We start from the raw sequence: 22,302 nt of genomic DNA, 5'->3' as shown, positions 1-22,302 counted from the left end.
TGTTTGTTTATGGAGATTGCATGACTGTGTGCTTGATTATATATATCTGTCAGAAATGGGTGGGGCTGAAACAGCCGAATCCACTAATTATAAGGGTGTCCACATACTTTTGGCCATTTAGTGTATACAGTGTATGTATGTATGTATATATATATACAGTATATATATATATATATGTATATATATATATATATATATATATATATATATATATATATATATATATATATATATATATATATATATATATATATATATATATATATACAGTGGAACCTTGACTTACGAGTGCACCAACGTGACGTGGCCTCCTTGGAGCCTCACGTGATTGGTGGAGGGTCAAGGAGCGCGGTCGCCATCTTATGCGACGGACACGGCTCGAAGGCTCCGAGTGGGAAATATCAAAAAGGGCTTTCCTTGAAGCCTCACGACAGCCGAGTTGGGCTGGTCGATTACCGTTCTGTATTTTACGAGCGAGTAACTCCAGAAGAGAACGAGTGATTCCCGGCTTCGTGTTGGAGCTACTGGCCGACCGTTCCTGCCGGCCTTGTGCGGTATTCCATCCTGGTATCCTCCGAGTCCCGGAGCTCGTCGATTGGAGCCGCGAGTGATCTTACCTGCGTCCTGTTGGAGCGTCTGTTGCCGACAGTTCCTGCAGGCTTGTGCAGTGTATTCCATTTTGTTACCTTTCATGGTTTTTGTGATCGAGCCAATAAATAATCGTGCCTTACCCCTAGAAGGCCGATTAAAACACAATTGTGTTTATTGAGTTCTCTTTGTTCACTTCGTGGACTGCTTGAAGCCCGGACATTCACGTCCGTATTCCGTGCTGGGATACATCCCACAGACGGGATCGCGACAAATGGGTTGCTCGTCCTAGGATCATTCAAGTAAGAGCCATTCGATTGAGACGGGAATTCTGCAGTGGACGACATCTTCTGGCATCTGTTCATCGCCTTCTCACCAGCGGACGCCGTCTTGGAGGAACTTTCTCGCCGTAGGACGCTGTCTTGGGCAGAGAAGTGAATAGCCTCGGATCCCTCCAAACAACCGACAAAGAATAAGTGAATAGCCTCGGATCCCTCCAAACAACCGACAAAAAAAAAAAACGTGAGTATTTGTACGTGGTATTTTTCTCATTGGCAATTTGATGTGCGGGTGATATTGCGTAGTTCGTGTCGTATTTCCCCAACAGAGCGTTGTGTTTGAGCGTTGTGTTTGAGCGTTGTGTTTTGTGCCTGGTCGTATGATAACTCGTAGCCAAGCTATGTCGACCAGGGAAGTGAGAGTTCAACCTGATCATGTTGACAGTCACGTGGGTGGCGAGGTGAGCGACGCAAGCAGCCTTGACCCGGTCACTCAACCCGAGATGTTAGGAAGCGATCCCATCATGACTAAATGCATGCGTTCGCCCTTCTGGACCGGGCTGACTCCGGTTCAACAACTTGACATGTATAACAGGGAGAATGACAGGGTAGAGGCAGAGCGTGCTGCGGCAGCAGAGGGAGAGCGTGCAGCAGCAGAGAGAGAGCATGCAGCAGCAGAGAGAGAGCATGCGGCAGCAGAGAGAAAGCATGCGGCAGCAGCAGAGAGAGAGCATGCGGCAGCAGAAGCTGAACGCGTCAGAGAGCATGAGTTGCGAATGTTGACTGAACGACTGCGGGCAGAGGGGTCTGCTGCAAGAGTCCCGGAAACTGTTCATGTTCGTTTGCCGGACTGGACGGGAGACACGAAGCCAGAAGCGTATCTGGAGATGGCGGAGAAGTTGTTGGCTGCCGGTGGCATTGATGAGAGCTTGTGGGTCGGCCATCTTGTGAGCCATCTATCTGAGAAGGCGAGGGAGGTATATGCGAGGATGGCAACCGAGGAGGCAAACAAATACAGGGCATTGAAGGCCGAGATTTTGAACGCCTATGCGGTGTCCGCATGTATTTATAGGAGAAATTTTTTCAGCTGGACTCGTGAGTCCAGTCAAACCTATGAGGAACATTCGCGGGCCTTGTTGGAACAGCTGCAGAGATGGTTCAAGGGGAGCAAGGTTGAGTTACCTCAAGCGGTTGCGGAACTCCTGGTGCGTTACCGTATCGATCAACAGCTTCCGCCTGACTTAGCATTGTTTCTTGTCGACAAAGACACTGTTTCCTTGGCAGACTGCGTCAACCTTATTGATAAACATGTTTTGGCGTGCAAAATGCTGCAAGTCACGCAGTCGCGTCGTAAGACGGAGGAGTCTGCGATCGAGACCGCCCCCCGTCTGCCCGGCGGCTGGATCGAGGGGAGGGGTTCTCCGATGCCCTCCACTGGTGGCGGTCGCGAGCCGCAGACCAGGGCAGGGCCCTGGTGCGATTTCTGCAAACGCGTGGGGCACGGTGAAAACCGCTGCTTCTCTAATCCCGCTAGTCCGGCCTACCGAGGCAACCCTCCTGTTAAGTCGGAGGGAGATCAGTGGAGCTCATTCGCCGGGCCCTCGCACACGACGGTGGCATCGGTGACTGAGGTCACTGCCACCGAGGCTAATTCCATTCATCCACTGTACCAGGATTATTCAGGGACAGCCTTAGTGGGTGGCCCTGATTCGATGCTGAAGTTTGAGGCCCAATACCTTCGGGATACTGGGGCGACACGGTGTGTTCTCCGGGCGGGGGTAGTTCCGGCCTCTCAGATGCGTTATACCGGCGAGTATACCCTCCTTCGGGGCATTGACCGGGTTCTTGGCCGGTATCCCCTTGCCCTCCTCGAGGTCCGGAGTGACATTTTTAAGGGTCCAGTGACCTGTGTGGTGGTACCCTACTACCCGATACCCGGGGTCTCCTTGCTGATTGGCAATGATGCCATGGCCAGGGAGGAGTCATTGACTCTGACCTGTGGGGGGGTCACTAGATCCCAGAGTAAACAGGCGGAGAGAGTGGCGGAGTCAGACATATCTTCACTCTGGCCCGAGGAGCCTAGCGCCTCGACTCCAGTTCCCGACGGTGACGTTGCGTCAGCTGAAGTCCACCCGAGCCTCCCGTCAAGCCACCCTCAGGTGCCGTGCTCCTCAGGGACCGCTCCCGCCATGTCGCGATTCAGCAGGAACGCTAATGCTAAGGTATATGTGGGAAACCTGGGCAATGGAGCAGCGAAAGCCGAGCTAGGGAGGGTCTTCGAACATTACGGACCACTCCGCAACGTATGGGTTGCTCGAAACCCACCTGGATTTGCAGTTGTTGAGTTTGAAGAGCCACGAGATGCTGAAGATTCGGTCAGAGCCCTTGATGGAAGGTTAATTTGCGGATCGCGTGTGTGCGTCGAGATGTCGAATGGCATGTCGCGGCGGCCTCGTTTCAGACGCCCTTTGGTCCGCAGGCCTTTCGACCCGAACGATCGATGTTACCAGTGCGGTGAAAGGGGTCATTACGCATATGACTGTTGTTCTCGACACCGGAGGAGTACCCGCCGCTCTAGGTCTCGGCCCGTTTCCTTCCTGTCAACGCTTCCCCCAACTTGAGTTTGGCCCCCTTGCCTCTCTATTGTGCTTTGTGTGAAGTGTAACTCTTGTAGGGTAGATATTAATGTGGTGTATGGTGTTAAAATTTGTGTGAAAAAAAAAAAAAAAAAAACCAAACTGGTTCATTGTTAACCTGTTAATGCCTGTTAATTGCCTGTGCGTTAATAATTGCGTTATTGTTGCGCTATTGCGTTGCGTTGTATTGTTGCGTTGTTGCGTTATTGTTGTTAATAAGTGTTAATAATTGTTCATTGCGTTAATTGCCTGTTAGCGATTACCGCCATCATCTTGCCATGTGATTTGCACCTACTACAAATACTGGTTTTAAAAACGCCGTCTATTCGACGGGGTTTTTACTTAGGGGGGGAGGACTGTGAGAAACCACCGGTGAAACCACCTGTTCTCACCCAGATTTGGTGCCCCGCCCACCGCGTGACATGGCCTCCTTGGAGCCTCACGTGATTGGTGGAGGGTCAAGGAGCGCGGTCGCCATCTTATGCGACGGACACGGCTCGAAGGCTCCGAGTGGGAAATATCAAAAAGGGCTTTCCTTGAAGCCTCACGACAGCCGAGTTGGGCTGGTCGATTACCGTTCTGTATTTTACGAGCGAGTAACTCCAGAAGAGAACGAGTGATTCCCGGCTTCGTGTTGGAGCTACTGGCCGACCGTTCCTGCCGGCCTTGTGCGGTATTCCATCCTGGTATCCTCCGAGTCCCGGAGCTCGTCGATTGGAGCCGCGAGTGATCTTACCTGCGTCCTGTTGGAGCGTCTGTTGCCGACAGTTCCTGCAGGCTTATGCAGTGTATTCCATTTTGTTACCTTTCATGGTTTTTGTGATCGAGCCAATAAATAATCGTGCCTTACCCCTAGAAGGCCGATTAAAACACAATTGTGTTTATTGAGTTCTCTTTGTTCACTTCGTGGACTGCTTGAAGCCCGGACATTCACGTCCGTATTCCGTGCTGGGATACATCCCACAGACGGGATCGCGACAATATATATATACAGTGGAACCTTGACTTACGAGTGCACCAACTTACGAGTTTTCCGAGATACGAGCCGTCGCTCGGGCGGTTTATTGCTTTGAGATGCGAGCCGAGATCTGAGTTACAAGCTTACGCCACCCGCCACCAGGTGGGTTCCGGTCACGTGGTTATCTTGCCGTGCAAGCATATCTGCCGTATATCGCTGCTGTTTTGTTTTCGCATGTTGGTTATTTTGGAGCTTACGCCAGCCGCCACGAGGTGGGTTCCGGTCACGTGGTTATCTTGCCGTGCAAGCATATCTGCCGTATATCGCTGCTGTTTTGTTTTCGCATTTTGGTTATTTTGGAGCTTACGCCAGCCGCCACCAGGTGGGTTCCGGTCACGTGGTTATCTTGCCGTGCAAGCATATCTGCCGTATATCGCTGCTATTTTGTTTTCGCATTTTGGTTATTTTGGAGCTTACGCCAGCCGCCACCAGGTGGGTTCCGGTCACGTGGTTATCTTGCCGTGCAAGCATATCTGCCGTATATCGCTGCTGTTTTGTTTTCGCATTTTGGTTATTTTGGAGCTTACGCCAGCCGCCACCAGGTGGGTTCCGGTCACGTGGTTATCTTGCCGTGCAAGTATCTCTGCCGTATATCGCTGCTGTTTTGTTTTCGCATTTTGGTTATTTTGGAGCTTACGCCACCCGCCACCAGGTGGGTTCCGGTCACGTGGTTATCTTGCCGTGCAAGCATATCTGCCGTATATCGCTGCTGTTTTGTTTTCGCATGTTGGTTATTTTGGAGCTTACGCCAGCCGCCACCAGGTGGGTTCCGGTCACGTGGTTATCTTGCCGTGCAAGCATATCTGCCGTATATCGCTGCTGTTTTGTTTTCGCATTTTGGTTATTTTGGAGCTTACGCCAGCCGCCACCAGGTGGGTTCCGGTCACGTGGTTATCTTGCCGTGCAAGCATATCTGCCGTATATCGCTGCTGTTTTGTTTTCGCATGTTGGTTATTTTGGAGCTTACGCCAGCCGCCACCAGGTGGGTTCCGGTCACGTGGTTATCTTGCCATGCAAGCATATCTGCCGTATATCGCTGCTGTTTTGTTTTCGCATGTTGGTTATTTTGGAAAATTTCTTAGTTTTAACCATGGGTCCTAAGTAATTGAGTGCCAAGGGCAGTACTGAGAAGAAGAAGAGGATGATGTGCTTGGATATAAAACACGCAATCGTCGAAAAACATGAGCGAGGTGTGCATGTTGTCGACTTGGTGAGGCAGATGTGAAGGCAGCTGAAGATTTTATTATAACTTTTGCCGAACTGATAGAAGCCGAACGATACATCCCCCAGCAAATCTTCAACTGTGACGAGACAGGGCTCTTCTGGAAAAAGATGCCGAGGAGGACGTATATAACGGCAGAGGAGAAGAGCATGCCAGGCCACAACTTGTTCAGAGTGCCGGCGATAGCTCGCCTTCTCTTTGTGGAAGACACGGTGAGATCCTTAACATCCAACAACTAATGGGACGCAAACGGGGCGCCCAGTTTAGCGGTACACACATTGATGAATCACCCTGCCTGTGAAACACCGACATGACAGGTTATAGCTGGGTCGGGATTCAAACCCAGGCTGGACAGTTTAGAGTCAAGTGTGCGTACCTCCAGTCCAGGCCATCCTGCCAACTTGTATGCTGCATACAGGTGAAATATAAAGCGCGAGATATTTTTATATATACTGTATATTTAAAAAAAAATTGGTGTGGTTTTTGGGGGGCTGGAACGGATTAATAGCATTTCAATGCATTTTAATGGGGAAATTTGATTTGAGAAACGAGCAAATTGAGTTACGAGCTCGGTCACAGAACGAATTAAACTCGTAAGTCAAGGTTCCACTGTATATATATATATATATATATATATATATATATATATATATATATATATATATATATATATATATATATATATATATATTGTTACAGACGCAGTGGTGGATGTTAGTTTACTGAGCGGTTTGGTATGACCACGTCTGCACAGTTTACCCGATTATGCTCGAACGTTGACTAGTCGCGCTACGCTAGATCAATGAAGGAAAAGGACACAACTGCTGGATTCAAATGACACGACACCAGGGATACGGTTCTCAAGACCCCCGGAGGAGGTTATATTAGTGCGGAAGGTTCAGATTACAGGGATGAGAGGTACAGCATAGAAAGACAAGCACTTAGACACACTCTTATATTAACCCCAACAGACGACAGATAAACGGGACAAAAGGCTGACTCACACGGGGATTGATGGCAAGGAAAGCGGGTATTCGATGGCCAGCACAAGGTGCACCTTGTGCTCAGGGACAGGATAGCGCGGCCCAAAAGATGCAGGAGGTCTCTCAGCGCTCGGAGGTGGCTCTCTTGTCTTCTCAAGCTCGGGGCGCATCTGACGTCACGTCCGGTAAGTCGCCGCGTATATCCGGCGGGGAGTGACACGCCCTCGGCTCGTTAGCTCCGCCCCAGATGGAATCGGCACGTTGCTTCTCATTGGGTGCGTGCGGGGGGGGGGTTACCGGCTCCGCCCTTGACGAGGGGCTGACAAGGAGCCCCTTCGTGGTAACCCCGTCGGAGCACATCGTCAATGGCGGCTAACCGAGCCGGTGTGAGGACGCACACTCCCCCGCGCAGCGCCGTTGTTGTAGTTGTTGTTTGTAGTTGTAGTTGTTGTTGTTGTTGTTTGGGAAAGAAGATGGGAGGAGGTATGGGAAGGTCCTAAACTCACTACTGGTGCCATATAATCACATTCTGGTGCAACGAAGAGTCGGAATTAATGGAAACGAGTCCTTAACTGACATAGACTAAGAATAACTAGCAAGATGTCCGAAAGTTGTCTACGTGAGATGCGGTGGACCTGGGCACGACATTTAATGGGGGAAAAAGGGGAAGGTCGGTTCTACAGAGTGTTGTTTACAGACAATGGGACTAGGGAATGGGGGATTGGGGATAGTTGGGGAGTATTGGGGAAATAGGGGAATATTTACAAGCGGATATGGAGGCCAAATTCCATATTCGCAACAATATATATATATATATATATATATATATATATATATATACATATATATATATATATATATATATATATATATATATATATATATATATATATATATATATATATGTCTGTGCAGTGTCTGTGTTGTCTTGTCTTGTCTTGTCTTGTCACTGAACTACTTTCTCAAACTTTTATGAAATCGTACCAAACTTCTGGTATGCACATATCTCTCCCGTCGGTATGTCCTAAGGGTATTTCTTTTGAAAAAATTTCCAATTTTTTTTTTTTTTTTTTTGGGGGGAATTTTTTCAGGAAAAATTTTTTTTTTCAACTTAAGTCTTCAACTTCAATTGTTGATAAAATGTGATATCACGTATATTACAAATACATTTGTGCAAAATAATTGTTTGAATTATGATTGGTTTAATCAATGACAAAACAGCAACTCGGGTACAGTCATTTATCTATACGTATATCTACACATCTGGGCAGTGTCTGTGTTGTCACTTAACGACTCCCTCAAACTTTTGTTTCCGTGGTTGTGAAGTGTTTTTAATAACGTTGTGGTGGTTTTGAATCACGTGATGGTGAGGTATTTTGAATCACGTGGTGGTGAGGTATTTTGAAATGACGTGGTGGTGAGGTGTTTTTAAATGACGTGGTGGTGAGGTGTTTTTAAATCACATGGTGGTGAGGTGTTTTTCGTGGCTGTGAGGTGTTTTTATTCCGTGTTTTATGGCTGTGAGGTGTTTTTAATTTCGTGGTGGTGAGGTGTTTTTATTACGTGTTTTATGGCTGTGAGGTGTTTTAAATTACTTGGTGGTGAGGTGTTTTGAATTACTTGGTGGTGAGGTGTTTTGAATTACGTGGTGGTGAGGTGTAATCGTCCCAAACTTCCAGTCTGCACCTACCCCTCCCCTATGTACCTGCTGAGGGTTCTTTCTTGAAAAAAAAACATTCAACCTAAATTTTCAACCTAAATTGCCTATAAAAATGTAATATCACAAACACAACAAATACATTTGTGCAAAATAATTGTTTGTATTATGATTCTCACCTTGGTGTAAATCATTGTAAATTGTAAATTCTCACCTTGGTGTAAATTGGTGTAATGGCTTGGTGTAAATCATGACAACACAGCAAACTCAGGTACAGTCATTATCCTCAGCTAAAATAAGCCCGTTCCTCAGTAACACGCTTGGTGAGGTGAGCGTAGCAAGCCGAGCCAAGCTAGTATATACTACTGTGTTCAAAAAGTATCAGACCTTTATTTTTCATGCGTAAAAAAAAAGAAGCTAGGGAGGCGTTGATTGGTGCACGTATGTAGGCGATCCTAATGCACACGCATGAATTTTTTCACACCTGCAGAAGCTGTCATTCGACGGCAGACCGCCGATGAGTGAGGAAATGTAAGTGAGCGCCGTCGGATTTTCGTTTTTGACAAAATGACGGAAAAACTTGAACAACGCTACTGCATCAAATTTTGTGTAAAGCTTGGCGATTCCCAAGTGGAAACGATCCGCAAGATTCAACACCGTTCATTCCATTATGAAGGAGGATTTGGGCTACAGGAGAATCTCAGCGAAGTTCGTACCAAAGCTGCTAACGATTGAGCTGAAGCAACTCCGTTTGGAGATCGCACAGGACATGCTGGAGACTGTGAACAGCGATCCCAGCTTCCTCAACACAGTGATCACTGGCGATGAGTCCTGGGTTTATGGGTACGACCCAGAAACCAAGTTGCAGTTTTGATGCAAGTTTGATGAAACACAAAATTTGATGCAGTAGCGTTGTTCAAGTTTTTCCGTCATTTTGTCAAAAACGAAAATCCGACGGCGCTCACTTACATTTCCTCACTCATCGGCGGTCTGCCGTCGAATGACAGCTTCTGCAGGTGTGAAAAAATTCACGCGTGTGCATTAGGATCGCCTACATACGTGCACCAATCAACGCCTCCCTAGCTTCTTTTTTTTTACGCACGAAAAATAAAGGTCGGATACTTTTTGAACACACTACGTATATATATAATTATCTACATAATATTATTCGTAGGTGATTCTGTCTGCCTGTGACCTGTCTGTGACCTGTCTGTCTGTCTGTCCAGGGGTGAAGCTATACCCGGTGTGGGAGGGGCTTCAGAAACAAATCACCACCATTTTGTTTCCTCGCATAGCTTTAAAGCCTCTTTTTTTCGGCCTGCGGTGTCTTGTTCTCTCTCTCTCTCTCACAGTTTTATTTCAACTCTAATTCGATATCTCATTTCATTTTTCACAATTGCTGACATGGTTTTAGACTCAATTGCAAAAAAGGAAATTCAATTAAAGTTACCGTTTATAGAACGAAATGCATTTTCTAAGGTCTGTAACATAAAGTCCATTGAGACTCCCTCACGGCTTTATATCGACTCTAATTCACCATCTCATTTCATTTTTCACAGTTGCTAAGATGGTTTTAGACTCGCTTACAAAAAAACGGAGAGAAAATTTGATGAAAGTTAATGCACAGGCCGGAAATAGTCGAGATCGGCACGGTATATCATACACCGCCCAAATAACACAGATGGGAAATATTCGATGAAAGTCAACATTTATAGAACAAAATGCATTTTAAATGAGAAGGCCTGTATAATGTAAACTAATTATGGAATACAATATTTATTAATAACGTTTGGTTTTAATCTATTTTTACTTTGTAAAGCGAAAAGTTTTTAACTTCATAAATTACTTCATCAAAAATTACTTTTTGAAGAAACAGAGGTACATTTTGATTACAACGGGTGACCCCACTAGTGTGTGCGTGTATATATATATATATATATATATATATATATATATATATATATATATATATATATATATATATATATATATATATATATATATTAGTATCTGTAATTTTGGTGCTCCAACCTAATAAGCGAACGTCATGAGGTCGTCGCCATGCATGTCCGCATTGCCTGCAAAGCTCCGGAGGGGTAATCTAGCAGTGCATCATTGTGGATGTTAAATTCAGATACTGTCACAAGTGTATGCAAAACTCACAGTTACCGACCTGGTTTCACCCTTGTTGGGGCTTCATCAGGGCAACGCAATGAGCCTTCCATACACTTGACTCTGAAAACCTTTCGGTTTTTATATCAGTCATTATGCGACTTCACACCATCAGTGGAGAACTGCCAGTAAGGTGTCCCATACATCTGCTGCTGCACCCTACTGGGAGCGATAAGCACCGCCTGCCACATGGTAACATTATCTCTGGTATCCACTCACTATATGGAGTCGACCTGGATGCGGTTGGGACTTGGGAGTTACCAATTATCCCAGTGACCTCTGAGAACTCTCAAGGGGGGTGAAGATGAAGGCAAAGGTACACAAATTTGATATTGTCATCCTTCTGCAGAGGATTGTATGATTCTATCCTCGAAGATTCTCAATGCAAGTCGATGAACTGCCCTATTCATATCCTCTGCTGCCTCCTCTTGAGCTATTTCAAGCTTTCGTAATTTCATATTTTGGTCCTTGTCTGCTTCCTCTCTCACTTAATGGCTTAAATATTCACTACCTGTTTTCCAGACACTCAATGTTGTTTCCACATCTCTCACACTACTGTGTATCATGAATAGACTCACAAGGTAACCCAAATAATTTTTTTTTATGTTTAAGACTATCACTGCCAACTATACGTGTCCTGGCCTTACAGCTACATTTCTTGCATTTGAAAATTGTCGCTGCCCAGATCACAGATAGGTCTATAATGTATATCAGTCTCTAAAATGGCGAATATCACAAAACGTGCCTCACAACAAAGGCCTAGCGATACCCACTGGCTGAATTAATAGATAATACGCTCGTATTAAGGTACCGTATTTTCTCACTGCCCAGAGGAGTGATTCATACTAAACACCAACCAGAGACATGCACCCTCAACCTGCATTTCCCTTCCTTACATACAACACAGGGTGTCTTATATGATTCAACCAGTACTTCATATTTAGCCATAATAGTCTAAAACACCCAGGCCATAATAGAGTGATTTTCTTGCAATAGATCCATTTTATTTTCATTAGAAATCTACATTTCACTCTTCATTATCATCTTCTATAGTACGGGCAGCACATGAGCATCATGCAGTGCTGTTGGCATAGCTGTGCTACTGATGCTATGCTCCCTTTAGATTAAGGCAAAAATTTGATTTTGTTCAGCGTTCCGTTGATCGCTCGCCTACCCTTACTGAAGGGCACCGTGGCATTCACCAACTAATGCTAGCAGGCAGAACACCCCGTTTAATGTCCATTCGAGGGACGACGACACACATTGATGCCTCTCCCTGCCTGTGAAACCCCAGAATGAGAGTGTATCGTGGGGTTGCGATTCAAACCCTGTCTAGACAGCTCAGGAGTGGGTCTGCATACCTCTAGTCTAGGCTATGTATCCTGCCAGCCCCCACTTCATCATATAAACTTACATGAGGTAGGGGTTTGGGGGAGAGGTTGGTAGGGAGTGGGGGGTGGGGGGGGGGGGGGGCAGAAGAGGCAGTAAAAATTTTTTTTTACAGCTTAGAGTTGTGAAAATAGTATAATACACAAATATATTAATTTCTCAATTGAGAAAACAAATTCCAGCATAGATGTATCGATGTATTTGTTTTTTTTGTTTGTTTGTTTGTTTTTGTATACAGAATCGAGGCTCGTGAAAGAGCTAACATTTATCACACAAACAAATCAAACAGACAAACAAACAAAGTATATAAAAAGAGGGAGCGGTAGACAAGATGGGGAGAGAAGGGGAAGCACATAAACACAACATTTGAGAACAGGGACATCGGGAATGTGTGGGAGGGAGAGGGCTTGGGGGGAGGCGGCATGGGAAGGGGGGGGGGGGGGTGGGAGAAGTTTAAACACAAGGACACCAAGGACTTCCAGGAAAGAAGTTGGTCTTTCAAAAACATGGATTTGGGGTGAAATTAGCGGGGGTAGAAAAGATCAAGGTTTTGGATGGGGGAAGATGAGAGATGGTGGTGAACAGCTGTTTTAAAGACCTGGAGGGAGGAGTGGGATTGAAGAGAGTGAGGGAGTTTGTTGCAAGAAACATGCAGCGTATGCTTATATAGTGCACGTCCCATTATAGAAAACCATACGCAACATTGAGAACCACAATATGCGAACAATAAATATAGCTTTTCTTACAAGATGAGATCTAAATGAGGGTGCCTGATCTGCATGACTGACTCTTGTAGTTATTCGATTATCACTGAGATTATTTCTTGCTATTTGCATCATGAACCACCAAAAAAATGAAAGCAAGGAAACCCCATTAAACTACTATATGTCTGCACGTTTTAAGGGCGGGTATATTCCAGAGTTGAGATGTCGCACCATAGATTGCTTTCGCTAAAAGACTTGGTTGCTTTGATGCATGGCTATTGCTTTTCAGCATGAATTCTCAAAACAATCGCTTTGCTCTCACTCCTCATTATCTAGATACAGCAACAATAACAACAACAACAACAACAACAACAAAAATGCTTCTTGCTTCTACTTTGTGCTGTGCAGGGCTGCAGCATGATGCCCAAGGCTCTCGATATGGCTGTGAGGAAGTTTCTGAGGCATTGAGATATTTGGACCAAACTCTGCAGTGTACGTCTCCCTATTTCATTTCTGACATCTGCTATATAGTCTCTTCTGATCTTACCTCTCATGATATCATCCCCACCACCCTCCTCTCCACCTGCTGTCTTCATTCCATGTCAATGTGAAAGGGAACGGGTACTATGAATGGGTCTCCAAGCTTTGTCGGTCAATATCTTATTAATCGACATGATCTTATCCATGATTCACTAGACTCAAACTGAAACATAATGAAATCACCCAAATATGTAATCTAAAGCATGAATTCTCCACCTTTAATGAACATCCCCACCCCTCCACCCTCTTTCTCCCTTCAGACTCCTTCCCCTACCCCCGGGCCCCACCACGTTAGCCACGTAGCATTTTTAATATGCTTGTGTTTGCTCATAGGGTATAGGGCAAATTGCATTCATCAAAATTCAAGTCGATTAATATTATAAATTCAACTCGCTAAACAATTATAGTTGAAGGAGGTTATATGTCAGGAATACCTGCAAAAAACATGTACAAATCAAATTTCACTGGTTGCAAAGGTATTGAACTCCTTATGTCAGTACTTGGTGGAAGCACCTTTTGCAGCAATGACTGCTGTGAGTCTTTTTGGGTCGATCGCTACCAGCTTTACAGTGAGATGGTGAAATATTTTCCTATTCTTCATGTGAAAATTGCTCGAATTCTGCCAAGTTTCGATAGGTATCGTCAATGGACTGCAATCTTCAAGTCTCGCCATAAATGTTCAATTGTGTCCAAGTCAGGACTTTTATGGAGCAACACAAGAACATTTATTTTCTTCTTATTCAGCCACTCCAATGTGGCTTTAGCTTTGTGCTTCGGAACATTGTCTTGCTGAAATGTGAATCTCCTACCCAGTTTCAGATTCATGGCTGAATCAAGCAGGTTTTCATCAAGGAATCCCCTGTACTTTGCACCATCCATTGTCCCTTCTATCCTAACAAGGTTGCCAGTCCCTGCTGATGAAAAGCAGCCCCATGAAATGATGATGCCATCACCATGCTTGACAGTAAGAATTGTATTGACTGTTGTGGGGTGAGGGAGGTATGGTGGATGGTGGTTTGGGAGCAAGGAGGGTGGGAGAGTTGATGATGGATTGATGGATTGATGGGTTAAAACAGGGATTGAGAGTCGGAAGATTGGGAAATTAGATGGAAGCTAAGTGGAGGTTGGGAAATTGAATAAAGGGTGAAAGCCTAGCTAAATCCACACAACATATTTTCCCCCATCCCCTATACAAAGGGAAGAGACCTATGTATGCACACATACTAACAAAATAACTAACTCAGGCAACTCCCCGGGATCTGTTTCCAAAACTGTATCAATATTTTTATGGTCGCCAGATTCAGACCAGTGTCCCAATCTGAATCTTGTGGTGAGGCAGTCGCCCTGAAACAACTTGCCTTTGCCTCTTGGAAGGCAAATCCAACTGAAGGCAATCTCAGTTCCTTCCACCAAGCTCGGAACAAGTGTGTGTCTACCCTCAAGAGTGCCAGGAAGCACTATCTCTCCACACTCAAGAATGAACTCTCAAACCTGTCTCCTTCCTCCAAATCCTGGAGGCGTCTGGTCAAATCCGTTTCTGGTGTTTGTTCCCCCTCTATCCCCTCCCTTACCTCAAATGGCTACACAGTTGACACTGCATGTGACAAAGCCGAATGCCTCAACTCTGTGTTTGCCTCAAAATCTTGTGTCCCAAACCCATCTCTCTCTGTTCCCACCTTACCCAGTCGAACCCAACTGCTCCTGGACTCTGTGTCCTTCTCTCCTGACAAGGTGGAGAAGTTTTTGTCAAACCTCGACTCTGATTCTGCAACTGGACCAGACGGTATCAGCCCACGGGCCCTAAAATCCTGCTCTGCCACTCTATCTCACCCTCTCTCTGTTCTTTTCACCCTCTCTTTTGCTCAAGGTCATCTGCCAGCATCTTGGAAATCAGCAAACATTACCGCTTTACACAAAAAGGTGCAAAAACAGATCCTTGCAGCTACAGACCAATCAGCCTGCTCCCAGTTATCAGCAAAGTCATGGAATCCATCATTGCTTCGGATATCAAATCCTTCCTCTTCTCCAATGGCTTGATCTCCGATCATCAATTTGGATTCAGACCAGATCATTCTACTCTGGACATGTTGCTTCTGCTGTCTCAACAATGGATGGAGGTCCTCAATGCCAAACAGGAAATCAGAGCTGTCTCCCTTGACATATCACGTGCCTTCGATACGGTCTGGCACCCAGCTCTGCTCACCAAACTCTCCTCCTATGGTATCAATGGAAATCTCCACGCATGGCTTGCGGACTTCCTCTCTGGTCGTAGTCAACGTGTGACCCTGAATGGATTTCTCTCATCTCCCCTTCCTGTTCTGGCTGGAGTTCCCCAAGGCAGTGTTCTGGGCCCTGTGCTATTTCTGGTCTTCATCAATGATCTCTCCGTCTCTCTGGAAAATCCTCTCTATCTCTTTGCTGATGACTCCACTCTCTGCCGCTCCATTCCTCATCTCTCAGATCGGCAGTCTGCAGCCTCCTCCCTCTCTGCAGACCTGGACAAAATCACAGACTGGTCAAACAAGTGGAACATGTCTTTCAATCCTGACAAATCTCACACTCTTACTATGTCTCTCTGGAAAGACCGACTGGAAAACCCTCCCATCTACTTTCTCAACAATCCTCTCCAAGAATTTCTGTCGCTCAAGCTTTTGGGTCTCACTATCTGCCATGTAGTGGGGCGGCTTAGCCCAAATATTCAAAAGAATTGTGCATTTTGTGATACAAGCACCAAATTTGGCACACTAGTAGACTATCATATTATGAAAAGATCTGGATATTGGGCCATCTCAGATTCAGAGATTTGATTTTTGCAAGATTTGCAGATTTTGCAAGCTGAGATTGCAACGCCAGGGACGGCCGACTCCTTCCTACGAGCTGCCCACGTCACCCGCACAAGAAGAGCTCATCAAATCACTGCAGCGGCACTGCACATCCTGCAACACCGTGCGTATGAACGCCACTGTATGACATATGCTGATGATGCAGAAGACCTGCCTGAGTTCGAAGACTGGTGTCACCAGAGAGGAGAAGACATTCCCAACTTTCAGTACTGGGCAACTGTGCTGGAACTAGAGATGTTGGTACTGGTCTACGTGCGTACTCTGCGGCAGGCTTCATTCACGACGTACCTTGATGCCCTGACGGAACTGGTCCCATGGTTCCATGCCTTAGACCACACACACTATGCCAGGTGGGTCCCTGCTCACCTGAGGGACACGGTTGCACTCCCAATGAAGCACCCAGATGTAGCCAGAGAATTCAGGGCTGGCAACTTCACTGTACAGAAGACGAAGAAGGTGTTCTCTTCGATCCCAATCGAATCGAAATCTTGCAAAAATCAAATCTCTGAATCTGAGATGGCCCAATATCCAGATCTTTTCATAACATGATAGTCTACTAGTATACCAAATTTGGTGCTTGTATCACAAAATGCACAACAGGTTTGCTATGCTGCTACACTAATGATCTTTCTTGGGAAAACCACATTTCCAAGCTGGCCTCCAAAGCCAGTCGCCGACTGGGCATCCTCCATCGTGCGAAGTCCTTGGCACACCTGAGCTCCTCACCACATACAAGGCTTTCATCCGCAGCTCAATGGAATACAGTTTCCCCCTCTGGGCCGGTGTTCCTTCCTCACACCCAGCTCGGCTTCACGCTGTTGAAACCAAAGCTTTCAGAATCATTGGACTCTCCTGCGATGAAGCTAACTCCGAGGGCCTTTCACTCACTCACCGCAGGCAGGTTGGTGGTCTTTCTGTCTTCTACCGACTCCTCTCCGGCCTTGCTCCCCCAGCTCTCTCTGTGCTCTGTCCCCAAAATATTCCTACAGGTCGCACAAGATCTGCCAGCAACCCTCTTATGGTTAAACTGCCAAAATCTAGGCTCTCTCCTCACCTTCACTCTTTCATTCCCCTTTTCTCCTGCCTCTGGAACAAACTCCCCCACTCCCTTCAATCCCACTCCTCAGTCCAGGTCTTCAAAACAGCTGTTCACCACCATCTCTTATCTTCTCCCATCCAAAACCTTGATCTTTTCTACCCCCGCTAATTCACCCCAGATCCACTTTTTTGAAATTCCAACTTCTTTCCTGGAAGTCCTTGCAGTGTCCATATGTTTTATACCTCTCCCACCTCCCCCCAAGCCCTCTCCCTCCCACAGTTCTCTCGATGTCCCTGCTCTCAAATGTTGTGTTTGTGTCCTTCCCCCTCTCTCCCCATCTTGTCTACCACTCCCTTCATTTTGTGTTTTATGTGTCGGTTTGACTTTTTGTGTGATTAATATTAGCTCTTTCACAAGCCTCGATCTTGTAGACATAAAAATAAAAATAAATCCCAATCCTGAAGAACCAATATTGCGGTCGACCGGGGATGGCTTCTAGGTCAAATCTTCCACCCGAATGATCACCAATTTAGCGACGATTTAGCAAGAAACCATACACCATCCACCGGGAAAGCTGAATTGATCTTTACTTCAGTTTTAGGCATAAATCTCGCTCTAATGGGAATCTGACACTCTGTCCGGATCGCCCTTCAAAACAGGATGGAAGCGCGAGCGGTGGCTTGAGTGATCCGGCAGTGATTTTATTAAAACTCCTTTGAGGTTTTTTTTTTTCCAATTTTTCACGATCGTGCTTTTTAACAACGCTGGGATTATTGGGCAAATGATGAACCATGAACCAACCCACACAAGTTAATTGAAGTAATCAGATTTAATAAATGGGAGAGAGGAGATTGGAGGAGAGAAAAACACATATCAACAGTAATAATAAAATCCATATACTCAAGGTTTTTGAGTTGCATACAGTTAGTGTAGCAGCATAGCAAACCTGTTGTGCATTTTGTGATACAAGCACCAAATTTGGCACAAATGTACATTAATATGTTGCGAACATTTTCAGATATTGGGCCACTTGAAATTCCGTAATTTTTTTTTCAAATTTTTTCAAATTTCGTAATTTCAAATTTTTCGGGTGACACCGTCACAATTTCGGTCTTCGAGGCCGGCCGATATAGTGGGGCGGCTTAGCCCAAATATTCAAAAGAATTGTGCATTTTGTGATACAAGCACCAAATTTGGCACAAATGTACATTAATATGTTGCGAACATTGTGTGGTCAGCAATGAAGACGAGAGTCTGAATTACATGTATGCAAAAGACCTTGTGAACCAGTGAAGCAAATACACGGGTAAGCATGAATTAAATCTAGGGCATGATATAATTTCCATGATGTTTACCTCTACACTCAATGGTGGAAGGAGGTAATGTTTTGATCCCAGCTTGTCTGTATGTCTGTTTGTCTGTTAGTCCACAAAATTCCAGACAAAGCTTGTAGTAGTGGTAGTTGTAGTGGTAGTGGTGATAACAGAAATTGTTATATACAACTGAACTTATATTATTATTATATGCAGAAAATAACTTCATTTCTATATGCCCTGCAGTGGACAGGTTAATTGGTTTATGCACTGAAGGGGTCACCCTGGTGTGCACTGCTGTGTTCTGCCTCACTGAGTTGTTCAGGTATGATGTACTCAGCACAAGCTTCCGGTCGGCCCGGAGGTGGGGGTGCGGGGCCTGTCACGGAACGTCAAAACAAACGGCCTGCCGGGGCCGCCCAAAAGTCGGGCGTGAGGGGCGCGTCCACTAATGGAACGCCTCTCGCTTCCCAGATCGAGGGCCACGTGGTCAGGAGAACCTCGTCCCTTCCGGTCACACTTTGCCTATCGGCCGGCCTCGAAGACCGAAATTGTGACGGTGTCACCCGAAAAATTTGAAATTACGAAATTTGAAAAAATTTGAAAAAAAAAATTACGGAATTTCAAGTGGCCCAATATCTGAAAATGTTCGCAACATATTAATGTACATTTGTGCCAAATTTGGTGCTTGTATCACAAAATGCACAATTCTTTTGAATATTTGGGCTAAGCCGCCCCACTAGTACTGTAATCGGTAATCGGCACTCACTCTAACTCCAATCGGCCGATGCCGATGAATGAAAAATTGCCGGTACCGATATCGGCCCAGCACTAATGTATATGTATGTATATATATATATATATATATATATACAATATTTGTTATTTATATACTAGCGAGGTACCTGTGCTACACATGGGTCAGGAGCTGAAGCCAAACAAACATTGCAGAAACGGTGAATGCTAAACCGAGGAACCAATACATTCCACATTCCTGTGCCACCTGTAGTCAAACATCAAGCATGGACAGCAGGTTCGTGAAGGACTTGCATGAAAAACATACCCGTTTGAATGGTTCTACACCCAGTCAATGGCGAATCTGCATATGGCGATCCGCGAATGTCATGGTTAGGAAGTAGAAACCCTCACGTCATTTCCTCATTCATTTGAACTAAATATCTCTATTTTCATTCCAAACAGCATAACTCCAATCACAAATTAAATAGCATTGATTTAAAAAAAAAAAAACTTTCACGAACACTTGTGAAATAAAAAAATTTTTTAAATCCGTGCTGACGTTACATCAGGATATGGAGGAGTTCCGTACGGTTGAAAATTCAAAATCACTTGTATTCACTTAATTCCAAACGTCATTCCAATCATAAATTGATACAATAACAAAATTCTGTGTTAAATGACGATTGTATTGAGATATTATCAAACCAGCTCATTATCGTCATGTGCTCACTTCCAGATTCAGGGCAGGTTTGTGTCGAGTCGATTTCAAAATCATAATTTTATCGAGGAATTTGTGAAACCTCTTACCTACCTTACAACATCCACTGGGACCCCAAAAAGTTCTGCAGGAGGTTTGTCAGGGCTAGCCCCAAAACTGAGAGAGTAGTTTGTGGATGGATGGATGGATGGACAGACAGATGAACGGACGGACAGAAACTCCTGTTTTATAATATAGATATATTAGCTGAAGTATCCGGCGTTGCTGCCCAGCGATGGGAAGGGGGGGGAGGTGTGTGGAAAGGTGGAAAGGGGGAGGAGAGGGAGGAAAGTGGATGGCGGAGGACGAATTTACCTGTATGAAGAATGCTTTAACCTCAGCATTGCCCAGGTAAAAAAAAGGTATTGTCATTGCCTCCGCCACCGCCGCCAGATGGCGCTACACGGTACTATTCACATTTACAAGGATAATTTATGCCCTTCCCCACATCTCCCCCCACCCTCACACACCTTTAGGTGAGGCTACGGCCACATAGACCCCCCATACAAAGTTATATTATTGTACCCTGAGTTTGGAGTTTGTAACTTAAAATATGTGGCCGTGCATAGAACACCTACAGAGAGAGAGAGAGAGAGAGATAGAGATAGAGATAGAGATAGAGATAGATAGAGAGATTGAGATTTTTAGCCTTTTCTAGGTATATATATATCAATGGAATGAAATGTGCATGATGAGGACTTGCATCCTTGTTCTATTATGATTTTATACAAGTAGATATTTCATTTCCTACATGACACTGGATTATTGTCATAAATTAAGCCCTCCAGAGAAAGATGTTGAAAAATTGTCTCAAAGCTTCTCAGATAAATACAAAACACCATTTGCTCATGCAATCTGTGATTGCAGAGCCACTGTTTCTAGCTTACTCCATTTTTCATTGTCCCAAACTCCCATGCACTCCTCTCTTTCCTTTGTCCTTCCTCAGCTGCTGGTTCGACTACACAGCCCACCAGTCCTATTCGATCACCTGTGCCATGGGGAATTCCTGAAGCTCCTGGCCGCCTCGTTTTTTCTGCCACGGGCCCTACCTCACTGAAAGTAAACTGGCAGAAACCTTTTTGCGATGCCAACATCTTTGGCTACCGGGTCACCTATCATGCAATCTCTGAAGGTGAGAATAAAAAAAAACATCCTTTTGCAAATTGAGAAATACTCATATCATTCAACCATTTGTACTAAAAGAGATTCTTTTCTTAGGGATTTCCAAAAATATTGAGATCACAGATCCTGATCAGACAACGGTCAATGTAGACCACCTGCTTCCAAATGAGGCCTACACTTTTCAGGTAATGGCAAAGAGTGAGCTCGGCTGGGGCCCTGATAGAGAAGGGGTCATCACCATTGAGTCACAAGTCAACCCAACAACTCCACATATCCCAATTCCAGGTACGAGCCTTTTTCCCGTGAAGTTTTATTGAGGAATGAGCAGTACATATCGATTGCACTGGAGTAGTTGTGGCAGACAAATGTCATCTTGAAGCATATCACATTCAGCGCTTCTTTTCTTTTGCCGAGCCTAGGGTCCCCATTCACACTGAGCACGCCAAATGCACCTGGGCCTCTCGTCTTTGCTGCACTCACACACTCCTCACTGCAGCTCCGATGGGAGCAACCATTGAAGCCTCAAGGCACTGTGGTTGGTTACACGCTCACCTGTGAGCCTGTCAGTCTTGAATCGGGAGGTATGCATTCTAATATTACTTCTCCCATTCTAAGTGCCTGTACCCGCTGCTTCGCTGATGGGTTTAATCAGAAGACAGCATGTCTTACTTCACAAACATATTGCACACCTGTCTGTAAATCTCAATGAGGATGTAAAACTAAGTGAGACGTGAAAAAAAAGATCTTTAATAACACGAAGTTGTTGTTGCCACTGCTGTGCTGTCGTGGTGGCTATAGTTGTTGTTTTTTTGTGTGCTCATTCCATGTATTTTTACATCCATTTCTATTGCTTTGAGAAATATTACAATATATAATTTGATTGCTCCTTCTGTGTCCTTCTAAACTCTAAAGGGTTCCTGCTGCCGTAGAATCTATATTATAATAGCCGTAGATGATTCTGTCTGTCTGTCTGTTGGGTGTCTGTCCGGGGTGTGGCTTACTCGGTTTGCAGAGTAGCTCCACCCATAGCTCCACCCATTCTGGGAGTGGCTTCATATAATTATAAACAAATATCCACCATTTTATTAACTCGCATAGCTTTGAGGCCTGTTTTGTAGGCCCGTGGTGTCTTGCTCTCTCCCAGTTTTACTTCAAATCAAATTCGATATATCATTTCATTTTTCACAGTCGCTAACATAGTTTTAGACTCGGTTGAAAACAAACGGGAAGAAAATCCGATGAAAGTTGCCGTTTATAGAACGAAATGAATTCTCAAACGCCTGTAACTTCAAGGCCATTGAGT

The 22,302-nt window shown here is 45.1% G+C and overlaps 1 protein-coding gene across 4 annotated transcripts in view; it reads left to right on the top strand.

The window, feature by feature from the left end:
* ITGB4 (integrin subunit beta 4) overlaps window positions 1-22,302 on the top strand; it is a 177,898-nt gene that overhangs the window by 147,429 nt on the left and 8,167 nt on the right. For 3 of the 4 annotated variants that reach the window (XM_078780657.1, XM_078780648.1, XM_078780644.1), the window contains 4 exons: window positions 13,056-13,139; window positions 20,824-21,009; window positions 21,096-21,284; window positions 21,419-21,580. In XM_078780657.1, coding sequence (XP_078636783.1) covers window positions 13,056-13,139; window positions 20,824-21,009; window positions 21,096-21,284; window positions 21,419-21,580 — 621 coding nt within the window. The remainder of the gene's footprint in view (window positions 1-13,055; window positions 13,140-20,823; window positions 21,010-21,095; window positions 21,285-21,418; window positions 21,581-22,302) is intronic. The other variant, XM_078780662.1, reaches the window with a different exon arrangement.

Source organism: Myxine glutinosa, chromosome 1, assembly GCF_964187855.1.
Source record: "Myxine glutinosa chromosome 1, kmMyxGlut1.1, whole genome shotgun sequence".
NCBI lineage: Eukaryota > Metazoa > Chordata > Myxini > Myxiniformes > Myxinidae > Myxine > Myxine glutinosa.
The sequence above is the reverse complement of the archived record's forward strand: the minus strand, read 5'-3'. Positions and strand labels throughout refer to the sequence as shown.